Source organism: Pelobates fuscus, chromosome 4 (assembly GCF_036172605.1).
Source record: "Pelobates fuscus isolate aPelFus1 chromosome 4, aPelFus1.pri, whole genome shotgun sequence".
Lineage (NCBI taxonomy): Eukaryota > Metazoa > Chordata > Amphibia > Anura > Pelobatidae > Pelobates > Pelobates fuscus.
In genome coordinates this window covers 70,329,977-70,348,139 of record NC_086320.1, presented here as the reverse complement: position 1 = coordinate 70,348,139, position 18,163 = coordinate 70,329,977, and the positions used below count along the sequence as shown (strand labels likewise).

General features: G+C 39.1%; 1 protein-coding gene across 5 annotated transcripts in view; it reads left to right on the top strand.

The window, feature by feature from the left end:
* Positions 1-18,163, top strand: part of RALYL (RALY RNA binding protein like) — a 915,472-nt gene that overhangs the window by 422,157 nt on the left and 475,152 nt on the right. For all 5 annotated transcript variants that reach the window (XM_063451290.1, XM_063451291.1, XM_063451289.1 and 2 more), the window contains one exon: positions 12,308-12,583. In XM_063451290.1, the coding sequence (XP_063307360.1) occupies positions 12,328-12,583 (256 nt within the window). In that variant the 5' untranslated portion in view covers positions 12,308-12,327. The remainder of the gene's footprint in view (positions 1-12,307; positions 12,584-18,163) is intronic.

Below are 18,163 nucleotides of genomic sequence, written 5' to 3'. Positions count from 1 at the left end.
TAACGTTTCAGATCTTGTGTGAAATTTTGCAAGATAAAGGGTACTGTATACTGTCTAAAGCTTTTAATTGTTCTGTTTTTTATGGCGGAATGAATAAAAAATAAAAAAAAATTGTAAGTTTTAATTTTTACGTTTGTCTTCAATGAAATATATGCACAACATTGCTGTGTTATGATATGTTTAAACGTTAGCTGTGCATCTATTGCTGCAATTAAATGTTATGCTAATATTCTTTCAATCAAAGATTGCTTGTTATCTAAGGGGTTGGGTACAGTGCCCCTGTGAGTTTAACCCCACAATGGTAATTATTGCAGTTATTGATAAAATACAATAATTACCTAGCCAGGTTAACTCGCCCTTTAATGACTATCTACCTGACAGCCACTAGAAGCACTTCCGGGTCTTTAGGTGACTTTTGGTTGCCATACTGATGCTGGAAGTCCTCACTCTGTGCATGAGGACATCCAGCATCAGCTAAAACCCTATAGGAAAGCATTGATTCAATGCTTTCCTACTGGGTTGTACTAATGTGATTGTAGCGCTCCCTGTGCATGCACTCATCTCGCATGCACATTAGGTCCGCGACGTAGGCAGTGGCGTACGTACCGCGGTCACAGGGGTCACAGCTGCGACCGGGCCCGGCACTCCAGGGGGCCCGGCCACCCTGCGGCCCCCCGCGACCGGGTAGCAGCTGCCACACTTTGCGGCCCCGGCCGTGCGGCAAACCACCGGGGCCGCATGTCAAGGGGTCCATCGGGTGGCCCATGCTGTCAGGGCCACCCGATGGACATGGATTTGAAGGGGGCCCTGTCTGCGCTGAGCGCTTTAAGTGCTCAACCGGGCCCCCTGTGATGAGTCAGGGGGGAGAGGTTCATGGTGGGGGGGGGCCCACGGATCAGTTTCGCACCGGGGCCCCATGGAGTGTGTGTACGCCACTGGACGTAGGACATACTTGGACACCGAGTGATATTGTGATGGTTTCAGGAAAGTGACAGAAGGATATTTAACGCTTTCCACGCTGCTTGTGAGGGGGGTGGGGGGGTGTTGGGAGGGGGGTTGAAAGATGGAGGCGTACTATAGTGCTAGGAATACAGTTTTGTATTCCTAGTCTATAGTTTCCCTTTAAGGATATTGATATTAAACCCGTATATGGGAGACATGCCCTCTATTTATTGGAATCTTTGAGCGCAATATAGAATATACTAAACTTGACATTCATATACTAAATTATACTAAACATTATTTCTCTATGTATATGTTTTTATCCTATGTCTGTAGATTGTTGTGTTTTTTATGTTGATTGTTGAAGATCAATACAAATCTTATATAATCTACAGGTTCGATGTATAGAAAGGGTAAATATTCCATTAGTGTTTGATAAGGGGTGTGTGGATTATGTCAGTGTCCCTTTAAATCCATTTTCGTGGGAGCTTTGAAAAACAGTAAAATATTACTCAATTTTAATAATTAAATAAACAAAATACTTGAGAATCTAAATATAACATTTTGTTCTATGCAAGCATCCAGGATTTAGGGTAGAAAAACATTGTGCCCAAGATATTTTCTCTGTGCTCAAACCCATGCTACATACCATTCTGCATACATATATGTATACCTCTGAATATCAAGATTTATGAACACAGGATGTTATGCACAGGATGGCATGCACGAGCAGCAAATTATCAGGCAGGCTCTTTGACTAACCACACTCAAGGACGCCCATATCTAAAACATTAGTACTCTTCCGCTGACTGAATGCCCTGAGTGTAGTTTTCATACTGTAAGTATGTCTTATGACAGCTTTACACAATGCTTTCTGAGTACTAGGTCTCCAAACACACCAAATGCAAGATTGTGGTGGAGGATCCACAAATTGTAACTGTGCTGACAAATGTAGGATGGTTGGGAAGTATGCAAGATCAGAATATTTTACAGCTACTTACATAGGCATGGTAATATGAAGGAGTTCATAGATCAGCAGCAGATATATTTTAACAGGCACAAGCTCTAAGTTCTGTGTAAAAACTAAACAGAATTTCACTGAAAAATAAGCTATATATTTCAAATTTCTTGCAGTATGTCTGGCTGCAGTGTGTTTGTAATGTGATATTGTTCAATTGATGTGATGCAATTGAATCACAGTATATGAATGGACAGTTTGCAGCAGTATCAATCATATTTCTATTTTGAAAAATAAGCAATCACGTCATATAGTGTTCAAGGTGATTAATGAAGTAGATTTTCTCTATGTTTTTGTAATAAAGCGCCATGGAGCCACTTAAAAAAGCATCTGTGCTGTCAACATAATTTCCTACAGAATCTAGAATGTTTGCAGCATATCGTAGATGAACACAAACCACATCCATGCTCATTATTAACTAGCTGGCCTTTTCTTTGCCTATTTTTTTCTTATGATTTTATTTTATATTAACAGTAGTAAATGGCTTTTTACTCGGAAAGTGTTTCTTCCTTTTTCGTTACATTCCCTTCCTGCAATCACTACTGAAATCACTAACACTGAATTGAAAAATGGACTTACTTTATGCACACCATGAATGTTTCGGTCCAGAAGTGGATATTTTTTCTACTAATTAGTGAGGTGATTATGATGCCAGGTGGGCTCTGGACCCCACTCCCCCCTTGAGAGTAAGTACATTGAAGAATGCTTTGACAATTTACCAAAACTTACTTGTGGTCTACCAGATTTCCAAATGCAAGTTGCTCGGCAGCTAGTAGGTCCTGCAGGAAGCTTCCTTTAATTCCACTGAGCTAAGTCCTGCAGTGCAAGGCTGAGAACGTTAGAAGATTTTTGTAAGTTAATAAGTGTAGACCTGCACTGTCAGACTATGCTACATGGCAAGCTCCAGAGCAAAGGGTGCAAATGGTGCCCGTTAGTCTCCAGGCAATTTGTCAAACCATTCTTATATGGATTAATTACTTAAAATAGGAGGGTACCAGGGTACTTCTGGCCCCATAACCATGACAACGGGCTATAGTAATTATGGACTGTTCTTTGAAAGAATAATTTAGCATGTATACAAACTGTACAAACCTTCCCATCTAACACATCCATATTTGTAGTTTTCTTTTAAATGCAACAGATTTCCCACTAACCAAGAAACAGGTTATATATACCCTTTGCAGCTCTCTAGCTTAGTGGCAATGTGTAAGGATACGCTTTGATATTTGTTATGTTTCTCACAATCTTCCTGCTACCGTATATGTCGAGAAGAATGGGTCATCCAGCTTGTACTGCCCCGTGCAGAATGAATGGCCCTGGTTATGTGCAAAATGTATTATAAATTATTATTATAGTTATATATCATATAGGAGGTTTTGCATCCCCTTCTGGATCCAAATCATGCTCCAGCGGCCTATAATCAATTGCCTGTAGTGATGTTCTGAACAGTTTGCTGGGAACTGTTCGCCGGCGAACATAGCTTGTTCGTGGCGAACGCGGCGGGCAAACATATGCGATGTTCGGTCCGCCCCCTATTCGTCATGGAGGTGGGAAGGTCTGGGAGGGAGGGTCTGCTGCTGATTGGCTGGAATGTGTCTGCTGACTGTGAGGTACAGGGTCAAAGTTTACTCAATGATGATGAATAGGGGGCGGACCGACCATCGCATATGTTCGCCCGCCGCGTTCGCCACGAACAAGCTATGTTCGCCGGTGAACAGTTCCTGGACATCACTAATTGCCTGTTTAACAAATCCTTAAAATGCAATGTGAAATGTAGACTTGTGCACGGTGAGAACAATTTGCTTGACTACAGATTTTTCAGGACACCTGAATTTTGTCCCAATATCAGTTCAGCATGACAGAATTTTGATGCAGAGATTTTGATTCAGAAACCAAATGAGAATAATTAAAATTCAGCAAAAATTAACCAATGAATGTGCTTAAAAATATATATACATTATATATTATTTTTTATATATTTATTGCAGTACAGATATTTTTATAGATATGTATATATATATTTTAATATTTGTGTATCTATATAATTAAAGATTTTGTGGTCACTATTTGTGCCAACTATCTTTTATACACATTCTTTATTTTCACCTGGCTTTTTACCAATTTTATTGCGTGCTTACAAGACTATCCGAGGTGGGGATCATACCACCAATGCTGTCATCAGAGTGCAGTTGGCCTGCACTCCAATTGTAAGTATATTTTTCTTTTTCTTACAACTCCATACCCTGTTATAACAGAGAGCACTATCAGCTGTCTTTATGTATCCCTTTCCTGAGAGCTGGACACCATTCCTTCCAGAAGACAACCACCTATATATCCCATAAGCCGGGATCATACCGCTGTACGCCTGTTATACCTGAGCTGGCTATAGCTCTCCTAAATGTGAGTTTAATATATATATTCATATTCTCACATATATTGACCCACACAGTCTATACGATTGGTCTCTTATTTGTGTCTTCCATATCATGAGAATAATCAAACTACTATAAACAGTGAGGACACCCCATCACCAGAAGCACCTTAAAAGATACTCGTCGCTACAGTGCAACTTTAAATTATCTTGGACTGATTTATATGCACTTACTTTTTATATATATGCTCTATCTATATACTTATTTTATTTCCTATAGTCTACACTGATATACCTTGGTGCAGCCTTGCACTACTGTTGTTATTGTTTTCAACTCTTATGCTAGAGAGTTAGAGGGTTACCCTCTGTCAGGCCGCTGCCTACTTATTCCTTATTATTATTATTAGCGCTGATCTCTTTTAACTTTTTATATATATATATATATATATATATATATATATATATATATATATATATATATACATACATGCAATACATAAACATATAAATATAGATTTTTTTGGACTGCTCTTCCTTTTTTTCCTCTCTCTCTCACTTCTCACTTGATCTATGAATTAAATCAACAATTAGTGAATTAGTGAAAACAATTAGTTTTCACGAAACTTTAATTATAGATTAAATGTCAATAAAACATGCCTGTCGGTGTGAATAAACCGCTTTCTAGTTTAATATTGTTTCTGATGTTTTGTTTGCATCACATATTTATCTCGTGTTTTTTTATCCATACATTCCATATTTAGCTATCCCTATTTAATAAACCCTCACTTTGCAATATATTACCAAATACACATGCATACATAAACACAAACACACACATTAAAAGTAGATAATATGTGAGTGTTTGTGTGTGTGTGTGTGTGTTTGTGTTTGTCTGCTTTTTACTGTAAATGTTCTGTTCTTTAACTCTTTGATATGAAAGAATGCAGCCAACCAACCTGTCTATGATACAAATACTTCAAACAGTGTCAAACTGCATAACAGTAAATTATGAATATGACTGGGAATGCTTGAAAGAAATAGTTTATGTATATTTGTGCATCTTTACCAGGAATGTAGGCCATGAAATCTGCATTTTACAGGAACTGACATATCACATGATTCACAAAACTGGGACACAGAAGCATACATAAGAAATAGCTGTCTTTAATTCTGTTAAGAAGCTGTGTAATTCTGGTTCAACTGGCAATGTTGTTCTTTCCTCTTTGTTCTCCTGCATTCTAATAGAAGAAAATGTTAGTTTATGATAGCAATGCATTGATTGCAGTAAAGAACTGTGTCTAACCTCTTTTGCTCCCTCAACAACTGTCAATGGTATCTAACAAGATAGAAAAGATAATGTACACTAGCTGCCATTTACTGGACAAAAGACTAAAAGACTTTTATTGTGTGATGGTTTGTTCCCTACTTGGCCTTGATAGTCAATTCAACTGATTATAAAAATGATGACCATTGTGTGTGGCAGTTGCAAAAGTACCACATCTGCACTTTGAAAGAATCAATATGATACAGTCCAAATGGTCATCCTTCACATTGGGTTATTTACACCCATTTTCACGTTTCCTGTCTTGACAAAAAAAATGTCCATAAGTGGATGGTGTGTATGTCTACATATAAAAGTGTTAACAATGAAAGTATGCTATGTAAAAAAGGGGCAAACAGTACAAGATGTGTATAAATACCACACAGTATTTGAATACTTAGCCCTAAATAAATATATATTTAGAGAGAGATAGAGAGAGAGAGAGGGAGAATTATGTGTGCATGTATGATTTATATGCATTGAATGAGAAACTGCTTAGTCTATTGTTAAATTATATTGTTTGAAGACTGGTTTCAAAAAGACTGGTTTACCTTGCACTCATGTACCATATTCTGTTGGTTTGCTTTCAATGAATATCAAAATGGCAAGTTTTTATTTGTATAAAAAGTCATTTCCAGAATTGAGTAGAAAATACACAAAAAATAATTACTCTTATGCCTCATTTGCATATTTAATGTTGGACTATGTACGTACCTATCCATTTATCTATCTGTCTGTCTGTTGTTCTTCATAAACTGAACAAAATTATAAACGCAACACTTTTGTTTTTGCCCCCATTTTTCATGAGCTGAACTCAAAGATCTAAGACTTTTTTCTATCTACACAAATATTGTTCACAAATCTGTCTAAATCTGTGTTAGTGAGCACTTCTCTTTTGCCTAGATAATAAATCCACCTCACAGGTGTGGCATATCAAGATGCTGATTAGACAGCATGATTATTGCACAGGTGGGCCTTAGGCTCACCACAATAAAAGGCCACTCTAAAATGTGCAGTTTCATCACACAGCGCAATACCACAGATGTCACAAGTTTTGAGGGCGCATGTAATTGGCATGCTGACTTCAGGAATGTCCACCAGAGCTGTTGCCCATGAATTGAATGTCAATTTCTATACCATAAGCCGTCTCCAAAGGTGTTTCAGAGAATTTGGCAGTACATCCAACCGGCCTCACAACCGCAGACCACATGTGACTACACCAGCCCAAGACCTCAACATCCAACATCTACACCTCTAAGATCATCTGAGACAAGCCGGGGGCGTGGCCGACTGCCGAACCTAATGGACGCACATTAATCCTCCTGCTCCGGACTCACTTACAATCTACCGCAATCGGAGAAATTAGAAGAAGATGGGTAACCAAAGAAAGAACCAGAATGGTCAAGGTCAATCAGGGAAAACACCTATAGCTAAATCGGGCTCCTTAACTAGATATTTTAAGGAAAACTCTGACCGTTCATCGGAGGCCCCAGCCGCGGCCTCGAGTACTCTAGAAACGGAACTCAGCTCAGACTCTATGCCACCTCGCAGCCCCAGTTACTCTGAAAGCTCTCAACAAGCTGACAACCACGACGATCAAGACAACATAGATTTAAAACGAGTAGTCAAAAACTTACCATCGATAGCTGACATTCAACGCATGTTCAACAAAATGGAGGCGTCCTTCCAAACCAAAATGGAAGCGATAGGCACCGATGTCCAACAACTAAACCTTAGAGTATCAGATCTGGAAGAAGAAAGGGACATGATGCAAACGCAAATTACAAATATTGCGACATCACTTGACTCACAAATAATGAACTGGACCTCTACTCAACGCCACATCGATGATCTCGATAATAGAAGTCGGAGAAACAACCTCCGGATTAGAGGTATGCCAGAAACACAAGGGGAAAATATTATGGAACTCCTCACAGAGCTCTTTAATCTAATATTGGGTAATCCCACGGCAATCCGATCATGTTCGATAGAGCCCATAGATCCCTACGACCTAGAAGCTTGTCACAAGATAGCCCGAGAGATATTATATGTAGGCTACACTACTTTAACATCAAAGACAATATCATCAAAGCTCTAAGGGACACAAATCAACCTCTTCTATTCCACGGATGCACGATCCAAATATACCCAGACCTATCGTGGTATACACTCCGGGCGCGAAGGGCCCTAAAACCCATCACAGAGCTATTACAGAAGAGAAATATAAGATACCGTTGGGGATTCCCTTTTGCCCTGATAGTATCTAACAAAGGTACTATCCACTCTATTTCAACGTTCTTCGATATACCTACATTCCTCCAAGCATTAGATTTACCGAGTACACAAGTGGTAAATTGGAATAACCCACCGCCCAACCAAGATTCCATGATGCCGCTCTCCCAGAGACAAAGATGGGCTACTCCAGCGAGGAAAAGACGCATGGACCGAAGATTCCAGTCTCCCAGCCAAAGGCAACAAAAATTCAACGAAGGCACACCGCAGAGACAAAACACCACAGACAACATCCCATGATGATCCGTTGAAAACTACACACGAGACTTTTATGAACTAATGAGTTGGTGAAATCTGCCATTCATCTGCCGTTTTCACAAATCACCAATTCATTGGACTCAAACATTCATCCATCCTTTGTTTTATCTATCCGTGCTGATCTTTCGACAAAGCTCCATTGAAACAGGTCGTATATTGATTTTATTGAGCTTGCATTTTTTTGCATAATTAACTCTTGATTACAGTTTAAAGTTATGTTAGTCTTGTTTAAACCCGCATATCCTGTATTAATAGACTGTAACAAATATAATCCAATGCCAACAAAAATAACATGTATATATCTTAGAAACCAATCTTCTTACATCCGCTATGTTCATATTCTAAGGCCATTATGTAACCCATTGACACATTCCTGCAATTCCACCTGTATAGATATACAATGACATCCTTTCTCTCCCAGATAATTACTACTCAATCACGATTGAGGCAAACATAAGTGTCAATAATTACAAAATTTTTTTAGTTATAAGTACTAAATTACCTGAATGTACCGAAACTATTCCATCAGCTACTTACAAACCATAACATGTCATCTCTCCCTATTTAATAATACCTCTAAACATCAGTAAAGACATACGACCTCCAATCACTAAATCTCCAGCTAGAGGTTTCGCTAAAACTTACTGAACGTACAATGTGTCACTCTTAAACAGACACCTCAACGCACTTGCACTCATCTACAATGCTGGCAATTTTGACACATTCAAATTTCTCCATTACTAATCATTAAGCTCTGAGATTGTAACTTGAGTCCCCAGCCACAGATCCAGTCCACAACCCCAAAAAAACTTGGTTCTATCTTTAGCGTCGAGATAGAACTGAATTTCCCTCAGGGGAAAAAAATTCTAAATCCCTTATCTATCATACCCTCTCTTCTCCTTCTTGTTTCTCCCTTCACCATACTTCCTCACCCCCCCCCCTAACACTACTTACCTTTAACTCCTCTCTTCCTATCCTCAAACACCCTCCCTTCATTTCACTTTCTCCCTGAACCTCTAGTTTCAGGACAATCACATCTAGCGAGTACTTTCAATCCTCCCAGGATTTGACAGGCATATCCAACCTCTGATTCTCCAGAGGGTCTCAATATATCTAACCGTTGTTAAAAATTTTATTATCTTTTTTTTTTTTTTTTTTACATTGTTTGACATTGTTGTATACATTGATATTGATAATTGGTTATACCACTTAACCATTTCAACTGATTACTGTAATTGAAAACTTTTATATTAACTCCAGATTCTTCTGACCTATCCACAGGTGCTGTAAGGCCAAGTAAGACCTCCCTCTCTTAAAGTCCCTAAACCCCTTAACTGTTAGACCTCTCTCTAAAAGTCTGAAAAAATATCTCTCTTCATATACCATCTCTGTCTCCTTATTAAAGAAGGCCAAACTTTAGCCTCTGTCTTCCATCAAATCAGATTATACCACATCTGAGACAAGCCACCCAGACAGCTGCTGCAAAAATCGGTTTGCATTACCAAAGAATTCTGCACAAACTGTCAGAAACTGTCTCAGGGAAGCTCATCTGCATCATCATCATCCTTATCAGGGTCTCGACCTGACTGCAGTTCGTCATCGTAACCGACTTGAGTGGGCAAATGCTCACATTCTATATCATATGGCACTTTGGAGAGGTATTCTCTTCATGGATGAATCCCGGTTTTCACTGTACAGGGCAGATGGCAGACAGCATGTGTAGCATTGGGTGGGTGAGCGGTTTGCTGATGTCAACGTTGTGGATCGATTGGCCCATGGTGGCAGTGGGGTTATGGTATGGGCAGGCATATGTTATGGACAACGAACACATGTGCATTTTATTGATAGCATTTTGAGTGCACAGAGATACCGTGACGAGATCCTGAGGCCCATTGTTGTGCCATTCATCCACGACCATCACCCATGTTGCAGTATGATAATGCACAGCCCCATGTTGCAAGGATATGTACACAGTTTTCTGGAAGCTGAAAATATCTCAGTTCTTGCATGGCAAGCATACTCATTGGACATGTCACCCATTGAGCATGTTTGGAATGCTCTGGATCGGCATATACGATAGCATATTCCAGGTCCTTCCAATATCCAGCAACTTTGCACAGCCATTGAAGAGGAGTGGACCAACATTCTGCAGGCCACAATCAACAACCTGATCAACTATGCGAAGGAGATGTGTTGCACTGCGTGAGGCAAATGGTGGTCACACCAGATACTGAATGGTTTTCGGATCCCTCCGGACTCCTTCAAAACAGTAAAACTGCACATTTTAGAGTGGCCTTTTATTGTGGCCAGCCTAATGCACACCTGTGCAATAATCATTCTGTCTCATCAGCATCTTGATATGCCACACCTGTGAGGTGGATAGATTACCTCTGCAAAGTAGAAGTGCTCACTAACACAGATTTAGACAGATTTGTGAACAATATTTGAGAGAAATAGGCCTTTTGTGTACATATAAAAAGTATTAGATATTTGAGTTCAGCTCATGGTAAATAGGGGCAAAAACAAAAGTGTTGTATTTCGAACCTAGTAATTACCGTATATACTCAAGTATAAGCCGACCCGAATATAAGCCGATGCCCAAAAAAACTGGGAAAACTTATTGACTCGAGTATAAGACTAGGGTGGGAAATGCAGCAGCTACTGGTACATTTCTAAATAAAATTATATCCTAAAAAAATTATATTAATTGAATATTTATTTACAGTGTGTGTATATAATGAATGCAGTGTGTGTGTATGAATGCAGTGTGTATATATGAGTGTTGTGTGTGTGTATGAGTGCAGTGTGTGTGTATGAATGCAGTGTGTGTATGAGTGCAGTGTGTGTGTATGAATGCAGTGTGTGTATGAGTGCAGTGTGTGTGTATGAGTGCAGTGTGTGTGTATGAATGCAGTGTGTGTGTATGAGTGCAGTGTGTGTATGAGTGCAGTGTGTGTGTATGAGTGCAGTATGTGTGGATGAATGCAGTGTGTGTATGAGTGCAGTGTGTGTGTGTATGAAAGCAGTGTGTGTATGAGTGCAGTGTGTGTGTATGAGTGCAGTGTGTGTGTTTATGAGTGCAGTGTGTGTATGAGTGCAGTGTGTATGCGTGCAGTGTGTGTATGCATGCAGTGTGTGTGTGTTGCAGAGCCTTGGTTGGGGGTGGGCATTTTTATTATTATTTTTTTATTATTTTAATATGTTTTTTGTTTTATTAATATTTTTTTATTATTATTATTTTTTATTTTATTATTATGTTTAATATTATTTTATTATTTTATTTTATTATTATATATTTTTGTGTCCCCCCTCCCTGCTTGATACATGGCAGGGAGGGGGGCTCCCACTCCCTGGTGGTACAGTGGAATTGGCAGTTCAGTGGAGGGGGCTGGCAGGAAGCACTTACCTCTCCTGCAGCTCCTGTCAGCTCCCTCCTCCTCTGCGCCGGTTCGGTCAGCTCCCCTGTCAGCTCACACTGTAAGTCTCGCGAGAGCCGCACTATGTCCCCGCGGCTCTCGCGAGACTTACACTGGGAGCTGACAGAGGTGCTGACCGGACCAGCGCGGAGGAGGAGGGAGCTGACAGGAGCTGCAGGAGAGGTATGTAAGAGCTTCCTGACAGCCCCCCTCCTACACAGCCCCCAGTCTGTATTATGGTAGGAAGTATGTACTCGAGTATATACGGTAACTAAAAAAATGCAGTAGTATTACATATTAGTTATACACCAATAAATGTAGTGTTATTACACCACTCAAAATTATAATAGTTTGCATTTCTCAAAAATGTCTTATTGAGCTTCATTTGGAAGTCTGTGATTGGACACCCACAGAAAGGCTGGGCTGGACTTAGAAGGGGATGACTTGCAAATTCTGCAGACAAGATATCATCAGATTTTGCAAGCTGGTTTTAGATTATACCAAATAAAAACATGCAAAATTACATGCATGCATATTTTCATTGGGGATATATCTATTACACCGGGATTTTTTTTTTTTTTTTGGGCAGTGGAGTCTGTCTTTAAACTGCCCTGGGTTTAGAGCCCTCACTGTACATATAGATCATATTGTATAATCAATGACCGTTTTGTATCTTTCTTTTTTTCCAGGTGATAAGTGTGAGACAATTATGACTGGCAAAACACAGACAAGCAACGTTACAAACAAGAACGATCCCAAATCAATCAACTCTAGAGTCTTCATTGGGAATCTGAATACAGGGATTGTCAAAAAAGCTGACATTGAAGCAATATTTGCCAAATATGGAAAAATAGTTGGCTGTTCAGTCCATAAAGGATATGCATTTGTGCAGTACATCAGCGAAAGGCATGCAAGAGCTGCAGTCACAGGAGAAAACTCACGGATAATCGGTGGGCAGCCACTAGGTAAGAGGACAATCATGATATCAAATCCTACTATGTGTCCTTTTTAATCTCATTTTCTGAAATAAGTATGTATTCAGACTCATTGTTAAATAGGAAGTCTCCATTTTATTTCCATTCAACCTAAACTATCTGTGTCAAGGAAGACATTGTTAAATTATTTTGTTTTAAGTCTGGTTTAAAAAAGCCTCACACTCATGTACAATATCTTATCAGTTTCTATGGATATCAAAATTACATATCTTAATTTGCATGAATTTTTTTTTTAGAATTAAGTGGATTATAAATAGGGTGTGCAAAGTAAAACAAGAGTCACGCTATTTGGAATAAATTGCCTAAATTGCCTAAATTGCATTGGTTACTTTTATTGAGAGCTGCATGGCATAGGATTTGACTTAGGTCATCCAGTCATAATTAAACAACTGGACCTAATCGATTTGGAAAAGAGCCATCTGTGTACTTAACGGTTACACCAAGGCTTTTTAAATAACATTTTGATTTAATACAGAATGTCCCTTTGTGCATTATTTATTAGCTCCCCCACCCATAAAATGTTGGATTTAAATGGTCAAGCTTACCTGAAATCCAGCGCCCAGTGCTCATCTCCTCACCCCATTCTGATGTCACAGGTTCCCTCATGTGGTGAAAACAAATGCTTCTATTTCAGAATCACTCGATGAGACTATTCTCAATGGCTCAGAGTGCATGAGCATGCTTGAAGCCGGTAAGGGGATGGATTGGGTTGTGAATAGGAAGGGATCAACTAATATATATATAATTTCCAATAGGCTTGTTCCATGACCACTTCTAAAAGCAAAAGCATGGTCATGATGGTTGGAGTAACCTACTATATGGAAATGGATGTGTGATCTCATGGCTAAATTAAAAATTGCACCTTGACAGTTAATAACAGTTGTTCTGTAGCAATTTGAAAATGATCTGATGAACATTAAATGGCAGAATGCAGTAACAGAATGTTCATAGCTAATACAGCAATGGGTAGGCAAGCTTTGGCACTTAGATTACAATTCCCACAATGTTTTTACAGCCATAATGCTAGCAAGGCATCAAAGGTGATGTCGGCCACAACATCTGAACTGTTGAAGGTTTCCTACCCCTGTCCTACAATATGGTGGTGCAGTACTGCTTACTGACTCTAATGTGGCACAGTGAATTAAGATGATGCAGGAGTATCTTCTGAAACATGGGGCCTCCTCCATCCTAGTAATTGTATAATGCAACTGAAGAGAATGTAATATCAGCAAAGCCCTTTAACATAGTGAGATGTGTTTATAAAAGTGAAAACTACAAAATTAGATGTAAAAGCAGTAACATTCCATTGTAACTCTTCTAATTTTAGACCTTTGCTTTGGTTGTTTTTTTTTGTTTGTTTGTTTTTTTTTATAAATAACATATTATATGTAAGGCATGCAATAAATATCAAGATCTTGATATTTATTGCATGCCTTAAACATAATTATGCCCAGTGGTCTCTTTGTGGTCTAGTGGAGCTGCTTTAATCATCATGCTCTTCCTCACTGCTGCCTTGTGCACCATTACGTGATGCTGGGGTTGGAGTGATGTCATGGAGTGATGTCTGGATCCTGGCATCACCACAGGGCTTGTGAGGGAGCAGTGAGGAAGAGCAGGAACATTAATGCTCCTTCACTTTCCATGCCCAGAAATTCCCCAGGACATGGTATATTTCGGCAGAGTAGGCACCTGCTGTCCGGGTAAGTAGGCGCCTTCTCTTCCCTAGTAAATTTCCCCCAGCCTCAAGATGGACCTAAGGTGGCCAGCCAGCAAGCTCAGTCATACTTGCGACTTTAGATGACCCCTGTAGTTCCACCACTGCTCATATATCAATGCACTTAAGTAATTATTGTGTTTGCATTATGATCTCAAAATACATTATGATCTCAAAACTGTTTCAAATCAAGAGCACTCAGTACATTATGGTGAGGACTTTTCTACTTTTCAAAGTGTCAGGATGTGAGGTCATCTTGTTGAATATGAGATATGCAGAGGCTGAAGGAAACCCTATAAACAACAAGAATGTTTACCATCTGCCTCCCATTAACAATGGCAGCAGGGGAGAAGATGGTGGATAATTAATTAGTGAAGGTTTTAGTGTTCTGTGTATGTCTCTGTTGTGAGTGAGAAGGAAACTTGGAATGTGAGCAAAATCCTCTCCCTGAGTCTACTTACACCCGGACTCTTGGAAGCCCTGAGACTACCTCAACACACACTAAAATATAGTGTGCCTACACATACTCCTAATGTTAAACATACAGGAATGTGGGACAGGGTACTTGAAATATTGTGTATTACATGTTACCCACAGTGAGTGCTAAAAAATACAAAAACAAATAAACAAAGCCCGATATGCATTTCAGTGTATAGCAACACCTTTTGAACCCCCTTAAGGAGGTATGGTTATACACCAAAATGAATGAATATGTGGAGAGGGAAAGCTGTTAACAGTTGAATTGATACACTTTTCTGAAGAAGTGAGTTTTTAATGATTTTCTGAAGGAATTACAACAAGGTGAAATTCTGAGAAGTGAAGGGAGTTCCACAGGAAAGTTGCAGCCCTGGAGAAGTCTTGAATGTGAGTATCAGAGGTGGGTGTATGGACAGAGGATAGACATTTTTCTTGGATATATTGTTACACTGGAGCTGTGCATACACCTTGGACGATTGTTTGGGAAACAAGACATTTTTTATTTTAGCCTCTATTTCTCTGATGTATCTGTGCAGTCTGGTTGCCAGTGCTGTCAGACTTTTCTTGCTGTTTCCAGAGCCCTTTTGTATTCCCTCAGAATCCAGGATATATCCTCGATCTTTCCACTCCTCATGATGTATGGACTTTATCTTGGCTTCCAGTCATAGTCTCCATGGTGGGTTTTGTTTTTCTTTCAGCTTGACCTGGTAGTGAAGCATTTGGAGGACCATTAATTCTTGGGCATATGTGTTGGTCTCTGATGGTGTTGGTTGGGTTTGTAGATATTGTTTTATTAAGCACTACTAGCATATTCAATGGTGATATTTTTCTTGTGTGGTGGTCAAGGACTGATAGTTTTTCTATGATTATCTCTCTTATATCTGCTGTTATGCCATCTTGGAACACAGATGCAGGTTGGCAATCTTCTGTAAGTATAGGTGTGGGATTACACAATTCTTACTCCTAATGGTTTATGCATGTTCTTTTGTGTAGTTCATATAATTTCAATTTCCTCTTGACTGTGTTTAATCATTGTTTAACTAGCTGTTATATTGTTAGATATTCTTTCATTTATCCATAGTTCCCACATACATTTTATGTAGCCTCTCTTGTTGGGGATTGTTAGGCAGATATAGATTCTCACTTTGTGTCCATGAATTGTTAGTATTTCCCTCATGTGTGGTTAGACTAAATAAGAGCATGACATTTTATAGCAGGACAAACACATATTAGAAACAACAAAATTGTTAATCCTTAACGGGTTAAATGAAAGATACTGTACCTAAACAAAAATCAGTCAATAAAATATTTAAATGCATTCATAATGTGCCAAATACTTTGACTAGTTGTTTAAATGTATTAGAAACCACCTTACTCTGTCTCTCTGCTTTTCAACAAAGTAATAAAGTTGAAATTTGTGAAATTATATTAAGCTGTTATAAATCTTTCTCACATGTAGTAAAACATTACGGTCTATTTACACAAAGTCTCCCTGCACTGTATGCAATCTGCTCATCTATGCATCAGAAGTGCTTCACAATACACAATAGGGTCAGGAATACAAACCTGTATTTCTGAAACTATAGTCTTACCCCACTTAAATAAGTTTAAAAAATCACCTTTATTCAAGCGCTTCACAGGTCTGCCACTGCTGGGCCGCCTACAATCCTCCTCCTTGTCTGAGATCATCAGAACTGACGATCTTAGCCAATACAATGTTTTCCCATAGGAAATTAGCCATCTCCTGGCCAATCAGCATCTCCATAGAGTTATTGAATCATGGCATTTCTATGGGGAAAATGCAATGCCTCCATGCAGACTGTGGAGAAGCTAAATGTTTTGTGCTGCACGAGTGGAGCAGCGGCCAAGGAAGCACCTCTAATTGCTGTCTGAGTGACTGTCACTAAAGACGTCCCTGGGCAGCATATAAATACTGCCTTTTCTCTGAAAATACAGTGTGTACATTAAACTGCCTGCAGTGACATGTTATACTCACCAGAACAACTACATTAAGCTGTACTTGTTCTGGTGACTAAAGAGTCCATTAAAGCTAAAGTTGTTTTTATACCTTTGAGGCACATCCTTGTGATAGGACAACTGACTAGTAAAAATACAGCCCTAAAATGACAGGAGCCAAATGGTTAAAAACATCAATATTCAAAAAATACATCTAAAAATGATGTTAGTGTGTTAAGATAGTGTAGAGGTTAATGGTTAGCATTAGGATGCTGTAGGGATTAATGTATAGTGAAAGGGGTTAACATTTAAAGGGTTATTCAATAAACGTAAAATTAACACATACAAGATATATATTAGATAATATATATTTCCTGTAAGGTTCGGGGCATCAGATATTTCAGATCTGTACTGTAAAAGCTATTTTAATGTCTCGTGTCAGATTCAATTGTTGTAAAAGTTATCCATCATTTGTTATGTTTCAAAGTTCTTTTCGGTGCCAGTTAAACATCAGTAATGACATATAGAGGTCAGAGTGAGGATGTTATAAGCTGAAGGCAATATTAATGCCAGGCATTCCATTATTACATTTTGTAAAACAAATCACATTCATGCGGCAGTGTTTCTACTGAATTATTATAATTTATTTTTAGTTTATAATGTGCAAGCAAAATCCACAGTGCCATACAAGAGAACAAACAAGTTTATACAAAGTGAAATATTACCTGAAATAAAGCAAAAACATGATAACTTACTCGTTGGTACTTATTGATATACTTGTGCACAGTTAAATCAATTTCTGTAAAATTATTTCATTAAAGGACCACTATAGTGCCAGGAAAACAAACTCATTTTCCTGGCACCATGTATTCCTTAGGTCCACTCCACCCTCATGGCCTCCCTCCAGCTGGGCTGAAGGGGTTAAAAGACTTACCTTTCTCCAGCGCCGGGCTCCCTCAGTGCTGGGGAACTCTCCTCCTCCTGCCGACATCAGCGCCGAATGCGCATGTGCGGTAAGAGCCGCACGCGCATTCAAACAGCCCATAGGAAAGCATTACTCAATGCTTTCCTATGGACATCAGCGTCTTCTCACTTTGATTTTTACACTGAGAATCACAGAAGCGCCTCTAGCGGCTGTCAGTGAGACAGACACTAGAGGCTGGATTAACCCTCAGTAAAAGTTTCTCTGAAAGTGCTATGTTTACAGCTGCAGGGTTAAAACCTGGGGGACCTGACACCCAAACCACTTTATTGAGCTGAAGTGGTCTGGGTGCCTATAGTGGTCCTTTAACACATTTTTGGGGACAGATGAATTTCAGCCATATGGCAGTTCATAAGAATCAAAACTAATCAGATAAACCAAAAGATGTGAAAATGGACCAATGTACTGCAAAGTATATACA